Source organism: Vombatus ursinus, unplaced genomic scaffold (genome assembly GCF_900497805.2).
Source record: "Vombatus ursinus unplaced genomic scaffold, bare-nosed wombat genome assembly UNPS02014884.1, whole genome shotgun sequence".
NCBI classification, from domain to species: domain Eukaryota; kingdom Metazoa; phylum Chordata; class Mammalia; order Diprotodontia; family Vombatidae; genus Vombatus; species Vombatus ursinus.
In genome coordinates, this window is record NW_020954662.1 from 4,200,398 (window position 1) to 4,208,178 (window position 7,781).

Here is a 7,781-nt window from a genome sequence, read left to right on the forward strand (position 1 = left end):
CTAAAAACATTCAGAATGCAATTCACATTTGCAAAGGGACAAACTCATTTTGTAAAATGCGCATAATTTGGCTAAACATTACTTAACTGATCTGTGTAGAAAATAATCCGAGAATTTTGCCTAAGGTATGTCAGTCTAATGTGTAAAAACCAAAACATTCCAACAAAACTATGGCAATCTCCTCAGAATAAAGGGAGCTCAAACAATACGGCACTGAGTTGTAAAGGAATCGAGTTGAACTCCAGCACTGTTATAGGCTTACAGTGTAACCTTGGGTAAGTCACCACCTCTCAGAGGCTCAGTTACAGAGCAGGCTCTGTAAAAGGAGGGGGCTAGGATAAACGATCTCTAAGCTCCCTTCCAGTTCTAAATAGATCTTATGAGGGACTACTGCAGTTCACTAAACAATACTAACTGTTTATTTAAAGGACTACTTTCCACCTTTCAAGTTGGAACAGGCTTTAAGTGAAAACAAAGCCACAAGACCTACATTTTTTCTTCTCATTTTAAATCATAAGAAATAGAAGTTATAAATCACGACAACGGGTCATCTCAGGATTACCTTAATATTACTTAACTGACATTCATTAAAAAAATTGCTTTTAAAGAATCACTTTGTGATGATACAGTGGAGGTTGCTAATAAATGTAATTACCTAATGCATTTCTCTAAGAGGATATAGTATCCCAGTGACCTACCGTGTTTCTCAAAGGGAATATCATCCTCCACAAAAGGTTCAAAATCATCCCGCTGTCTTATCATATAGTCAACAGTCTCCTGTCTGTGTTTGAGATGATTTCGTGAATGTCCCTCTAATTGATCACCAAGAGCTCGGAATAGACAATTGCTGCAAGGAAAGAAGTTTTGGTTAACAATATTTTAATTTTAATAAAGGAAGAAAAAAATAACTAACAAACTGATTCTTATCAAATAAAAGCCTCCAAGGCACTAGACAGTAACTACTCATTTACATAGTCCTTATAGGTTTACAAACTGCTTTCCTCACAGAAATCCATAGTAGACAGCACAAGTATTATCACTTCCATTTTACATAAGAGGAAACTGAGCTCAAAGAGGTTCAATAATCTGCCCAATGTCACCCAGGTAATAAGTGTCAGAACCTTGATTTCAGAGTATTATCTTTTTTTTTTTACTACAAACCCAATGCTCTTTGCATTACACCATATTGTCATAAATCCTCACAGGTGGATTTATGGAAAGACTCAGCTCTTTACCTTCCCAGGGTAAATATGTAAGAGGAGAAGAGCCCATGCTGCCTTCATAGATTCCCTCACATTTATCTAATGCTCTAAGGCTTACAACCCTTTGAAGTACAAAGTACAAATACTATTCTTTGCATTTTATGGAGGAATAAAGTAATGCTCAGAGAAGTAAAGTACTTGCCTGCAGGCACACAGCTACCAAATGGGAAAGGAGAATTTGATCTACTGGCTCCAAAGGCAGTGATCTTTCCACTACAATAGTAATAATCTCTCCCCCTTCCCTATCCATTGCGAAGGCAAGAGAAACAAAACCCATTATAAATATGTATAGTCAAACAAAACAAATTTCCACACTAGCCATGTTCAAAATGAAATCTAAAAAAAAAAAAAAAAGAAAGAAGAAGTAAATATGTTTCAATCTGCACATCAGCTCTTTATCTGGAAGTAGAGAACATGTTTCATCAAGAGTACTTTGAAATTTCAGTTGGCCATTGTAATTGTTGTTCAGAGCTCCTCAATCCTTAAGAGAATAGTATCTACTTAAGAAACAATGTGGCATAGTGGGAAAAGCTCTGAACCAGGAGCACAAGACCCTCTGTTCCTGTCCCTATTTACTAGCTATACAATCCTAGAAAAACCACTTAATGCCTCTGGGCCTAGGTTGCCTTATCGGTAAAATAAGGATAATGCTTTACCCTATAAAGACAGAGGGAGGGGCCTAGACCAGATGACTTCTTGAAGTCCCTTCCAGACCCAAGATCTAGGATTTCCCCATATCACCTTAGAAATAGATAGTCTACATGGCAATCCACATCCACTGCCCTCTTTCTGAACCAAGTTTCACTGGAGGTTCAATGACACAGCTATCTCATTACTCATTTTACATAAAGTGTCCAAAAGATAAGTGTTCCTTAGACTAAAGGAGTCTGTCCAGCCAAGCAGCTTGAGAGATAAAAGCTCTTGCATCTGGTCAGAATCCTAAGGAGATAGTGGAGAAACCTATGCAAAAAACATTCATTGAACAAACAACACTATTATGAAATGGAACGTCTTTTTTTCCCCTGACTCCTCACCAATCACCTGGGGATCAACAACACTTAACTCTTGTCAAAGGAAAACCACTCACCTTGGTCACCACAGTTTCCAAATCTAATAATGTTGTTTCTACATCACCAGAAAGAAACAACTTCGAAAGACTGATCATCCCAACAATAAACCATGATTCCAGAGGACAATTGAAATATACTACCAACCTCCTAAGAGAGAGGCGATGGCTTCATGAGCAAAGATTGAGATATATTATTTTTGGACATGGTCAATATGGGAATTTGTTTTGCTTCACTATACATTTTTTATAACAGGTCTTTTTTTCTTTCTTTCTCAATGTGAGGGGGGGAGGCAGAAGGAAGTCAGAGAAGGCAGATTTTCACTGATTTTTTTAAAAATAATTTTTTTGTAAAGACACTAGCTAACCCATGCCCAAGCATCATAAAATCCCAAACTACCAGCAAAGTCAGAACTAGAGATAGGCAAGATAAGTAACTGAAAAGGTAAGGGAAAGTGTGCAGGTAAATTTTTTCATGACTTTAAGATTTTCTAAATAAATTCAAAATAAATATTCTAAATCTTTATTCTAAATATTCTAAGTATATATTTCTAAATAAATTTTAATGCTAGCTGTTATGTCAATTCAGTAATGGCTCAAAATCTCCAAGGGATGGTAACACACAAAATACAACTGTCAGACCCGGCCTGGGATCCACAGTCGGCTCTGGCTGCTCTCCCTTACTATCCCATCATCATCCATGCCCACTGAAGTCATAGCTTTCATGTAGATGTTACCTTCGGTTGCACAATTTTATGAATCACAACAAAGTCTAAAAATACTCAAAGCAGCAGCTGGTTTTTCTATATTCTGAATTTTTTTTCCTCGGGTGATAGCCAGAGGGTGCTCAAAAGTAGAAATCAATAAGCCATTAAATCAGTGCTACAAAACAATTTATGCCAACACCTGTTACTTGCCCAAGGGAATACTTATATGGTGATAGAACCTATCCTTGGCTCTGAGGCAACCACTGGCAGAGCCCACAGGATGATCACAAGCCCTCTAACTCAACAGAATCTAAGCTTCTTGAAGGCAGGGGGTGTTTCACGTTTGTCTCTGTCTTTGTATCCTCAGAATACTACACAGTGTCTTGCACAGTAGGCACTTAATAATGGGTAGAGGGTTGGGAGAACAAATTAGGGAAGACCTCATTGAAGAGATGGTGTTTAGGCTGAGGCTTAGAGGATAAGTAGGATATCAAGAGACAAAGAAGGATGAGAGAATGGAATATGAACAAATGCAGGGAAAGAGGGTCTTTCTTAGAGAACAGCCCAGTCTAGCTGGCTGGAAAGGTAGTCTGGGGTTACACCACTGAAAGCATTGGATGCCAGGTGGCAGTATGAACCACAAGCCCCTTTCTTCACCTTTGAGAGAAAGTGCATGAACCCTGTTTCCACTCAATGTTCTCTTCCATCCCATCGTTCTTGCACTCCTATCTCCTCAGCAGCTGGGAGAAGAGGAGAAAGGCTCTGCCAAGACCTTTCCTGTTCCTACCCTATTCTTCCTTCTCAAAGGACATGTCATGTTTCCAAATCCCCTCCTCTGTGTCTCTCCCTGCCTTTCAGAGGCTTCTTGCCCTGCTCCCTGTCCCCCCCCATTACTCCTGATCCCTGTAACCCCCTCCCCTTCCATCACATGAGCCCTTGTGCCTGCATTTCTTCTTTTCTTGCACTCTCTCCCACTGCCCCCAATCCCCTATGTCCCTCCACTCTCAATTCTTTAACCACTCTCCATCTGTTCCTCCCCTATCCTCTCTCCCCCTAAGAGACTAGATCAAGCCCTGGACCAGAAGGCAAAATACAGGCCTAACTAAGCTTAGTTCCTGGCTCTGATACTTAATAACTGTGAGTGCATTAGCAGTAATCTCACTTCTCTAGGCCTCAGCTTTCCCACCTATAAACACGATGACCCATACAATGAGGAAAGCCATGGGTACAACCCTGAGGAATGAAGTGCACCTAGGATCCTTTTCCCCAGAGATGTTACCTCTGGCTTCCCGCTCCTTCCTCTGTGGACAGTCCTACTTCTCTAGACTCATCCATCTCATCATCCCAAGTCCTTTCTTCCATCTGCCCTCATTCTTACCACTGTCCCATCCTTCCTAACTCAACTCCCTAGTGCACTGTCACTCATTCTGTCCCTGTTTCCTGGGGCTCACCTCACCCAGCCAATCCAATTTAATAAGCAAAGTTCAGAGAACAGGCCTTAGAGTTAGGAAGACCTGGGTTCAAATCCCCACCTGTGGCATATATTGGTGTGACTCTAGGCAAATCACCTAAATGTTTCAGAGTTCCAAGCAATTCTTTTTTTTTTTTTTGGCAATTGGGGTTAAATGACTTGCCCAGGGTCACACAGCTAGTTAGTGACAAGTGTTTGGTCTGAGGCCAGATTTGAACTCAGGTCTTCCTGACTTCAGGGCCAGTACTCTATCCACTGCACCACCTAGCTGCCCCTCAAGCAATTCTAAGCTGAGAGAGAAAGCTCATTATAGGGCAAAGTGCTGGATTTTGAGTCAGTGGAACTGTATCTGAATCCACCTCTCACATTTACTACCCGTAAAATCTTTTGCAAGCTATTCAACCTCTCTGGGTGCCAGTTTTCCCATCTGTAAAATGAAGGGGTTGACTTAGGTGACCCTAAGGTCCCTTCAAGCTCTAAATCTAAGGTGCTAAGGTGAAAAAAGTGTAAAAGAATTTTCCTATACCAATGAAATCACAAGTTTCTGACAAAAACAACAAAGCCCAAGTCAGGCAAGGTAAACGCCAAAACAAAAATCAACCACTCCTTGCCCTCAAGGAGCTTACAGTCTACTGTTCCTAACCCTAACCCCTGGGGATCCAGAAAGGAAGAGGAAGCTCACTTGCTTGCACTCTCTCTCTCTCTCTCTCTCCCCATCTCTCTCTCTCTCTCTCACATACACACACACACACACACACACACACACACACACACACACACACACCCTATCTCCAAATCTCCTATCCCCAAGGCCAGTACATGTGGTCTGCCTTCACACCCTGGCTCTAATTTAACCTCTCCAGCCTTATTATACATTATTCTTCTCAAACTCCATGGTCCAAACCACCCTTCTTACTGTTCCTGAACTGGATCCTACCTCTCCCATCTCCCTGCCTTTGCTCCAGCAATCCTCCATGACAGGAATGCTCTCCCTCCTCATCACTTCCTTGGCTTCCTTCAAAGCTCATGGCAAATCCCACTTTCTGAAAGAAGCTTTTGGGGACGTGCGGTTTCCTCTGGGATTTACCTCCAATTCACCTCAAGTATATATTCCATACATATATAGTTGTTTTTGAGCTGTCTACCAAATTAGATGGTGGGCTTCAGGAGCCCTTATATAAGGACAGCGTTTGTCGCAGTAACTGTTGCTTTGTCTTTCTTTGTACCTCTAGCGCTTAGCACGGGGCCAGATACATTCTTACACAGTTAAGTGTTTAAGCAATGCCAATAGACGGACTACCGTAGTCTACCCAGACAGTAGCTCCTGGAGGGCAAAATCTGTTTTGTTCTGTTCAGTGTGTGTCTCCTAATGGTATGCATAACAGCTATCGTTTACACAGCGCTTTAAGGTTAGCAAAACGTTTGTCTCGTTTGACACGCACACACATATACAGACATAGACACATACACGCACGCACGCGCACACATACATATACACACACACCCCAACCCTAGGAGGAAGATGCCCCATTTAACAGATGAGGAAACTGAGGCTGAGAAAGGTTAAGCGAGTGCACTTGAAGGTGCTAAATAAACGCTTGCAGACTGACTGCTACCTCCTCACCTCGGCACCTGTTCAGGTCCCCAGATCGCACCTCCGCACCCCTACCTCCCCTGGTCCTCGGACTACGCGCATCCTCCCGGGTCCTGGCAGCGCACGCCTTCTCCCTCCCGCCGCCCCCATTCCCCTCCCCTGTCCTGGCAGCGCGCGCCTCCCCCGTGCCCCCTCCTCCCAGCGGTCGGGCCCCGGCGCGCGCAGCCTCCCCGATCCATCCTCACCCGTCGCCCGGCACCTCGCGCAGCTTGAGCCCCAGGGCCTGCAGCTGGTTGGCGAAACTGACGAACTCCTCCTCGCCGCCGGCGCCGGTCTCTGTCCGGTTCCGCCGCTCCTTGGCCAGGGCTCTCCGAGCCGCGCGCTCGTCCCGCTTCCGCTCCGCCTCGGCCTTCCGGCCGCTGCCCGGCCGACTCTTCACCGCCTGCTTTCGGGACATGACCCAGCCCCCGGCCCAGGCGCCGGGAGGGGGAGACGACGCCCCGAGCGCAGCTGACGAGGCGAGGCAGGCGGCGGCTGCAGCAGCAGCGGCGCCGGGGCAACGGCGGAGCAGCTTCTGCGCTTGCGCCGCGTCCCTCGAGCCTCTGCCTGGCAGCGGCTTCCAGGAGCCCTTGTCACGTGGCCCAGAGCACAGGGTCCTCAGAGAGGAGACAGAGAGCTGGGGCTAGCTAGAGCGGCCCCACAGGGCCGAGTGGTGTTCGTTCCGCCCCCTAGCGACGAAGGTGGTGCTCCGAGGGAGGCAGAGGGCGTGGGGACAGTGTTTTATAGCTGGAAGGAATCTTAAAAGACGATCTGTTCCAACCCTTGCATTCTTTATAGATGAGATGGATGGATGGAGGGATGGAGGGTTGGATGCATAGATGCATGAATGCATGGACAGATGGATGGATAGAGCATGTATTAAATGCTTACTAGGTATAAGACATTGTGCTAAGCACTGGGGCTCCAGATAGAAAATAGGATAGTCTCTGCCCTCAAAGAGTTCACATTCTGATAGGAGGAAACAACACACTTAGGTTTCAGAGGCAAATCAAATGAAAAATATTCCATGGTCTGTAGCATGGGAGCAGCAAAGTAAATGATAATACCTCTTTTATTAAAGTCATTAATTGACTGAGGCCCAAGTGTTGAGGTCTGAGAGGTTGAGACCCCTGAAAGACTGAAGTACAGGACAGGGTCGTCTGGAATGAATTCACAGGCTCAAGCATTCTTTAAGTCAAGGTGGCAAAGATTTATTGTTACGCTTTTCAGCAGGCAAGGATTCTTAAGGAACCTGCAAGAGACTGAGGATGGAGCTAGGGTTTATATGGGAAAGAGCATGGAAAAGGAATGCCAGGGACACTGGTGAGGTAATCCAAAGGTCCAGTGTCTTTGGGAGCTATGGATGGGAAAGTACAGGGAGTATACCAGGCAGGGAGGGAGATGACAGAGGTATGGATCTTTGGAGTCTGGCAGGAGGAAGAGTCCTTGGGCTGGCCAAGGACAAAATTCCTTGGGCTGGGCCAGGCACCCCTCTCCCTCTGTCTTGATGAGAGAATGCTCTGCANAGAGGTATGGATCTTTGGAGTCTGGCAGGAGGAAGAGTCCTTGGGCTGGCCAAGGACAAGATTCCTTGGGCTGGGCCAGGCACCCCTCTCCCTCTGTCTTGATGAGAGAATGCTCT

The 7,781-nt window shown here is 45.2% G+C and overlaps 1 protein-coding gene across 5 annotated transcripts in view; it reads right to left on the reverse strand.

Moving 5' to 3' along the window:
• The window catches only part of LOC114028526 (OTU domain-containing protein 3-like), a 40,594-nt gene extending 34,037 nt beyond the window's left edge, over positions 1–6,557 (reverse strand). For all 5 annotated transcript variants that reach the window (XR_003567372.1, XR_003567373.1, XR_003567374.1 and 2 more), the window contains exons 1-2: positions 6,346–6,557; positions 699–847 (exon numbers count right to left, since the gene is read on the reverse strand). Coding sequence is in view for 1 of the 5 variants with exons in the window: in XM_027842796.1 (XP_027698597.1) it covers positions 699–847; positions 6,346–6,557 (361 nt within the window). In the remaining 4 variants the exon portion in view is untranslated. The remainder of the gene's footprint in view (positions 1–698; positions 848–6,345) is intronic.
• Positions 6,558–7,781: the final 1,224 nt, after the last annotated feature.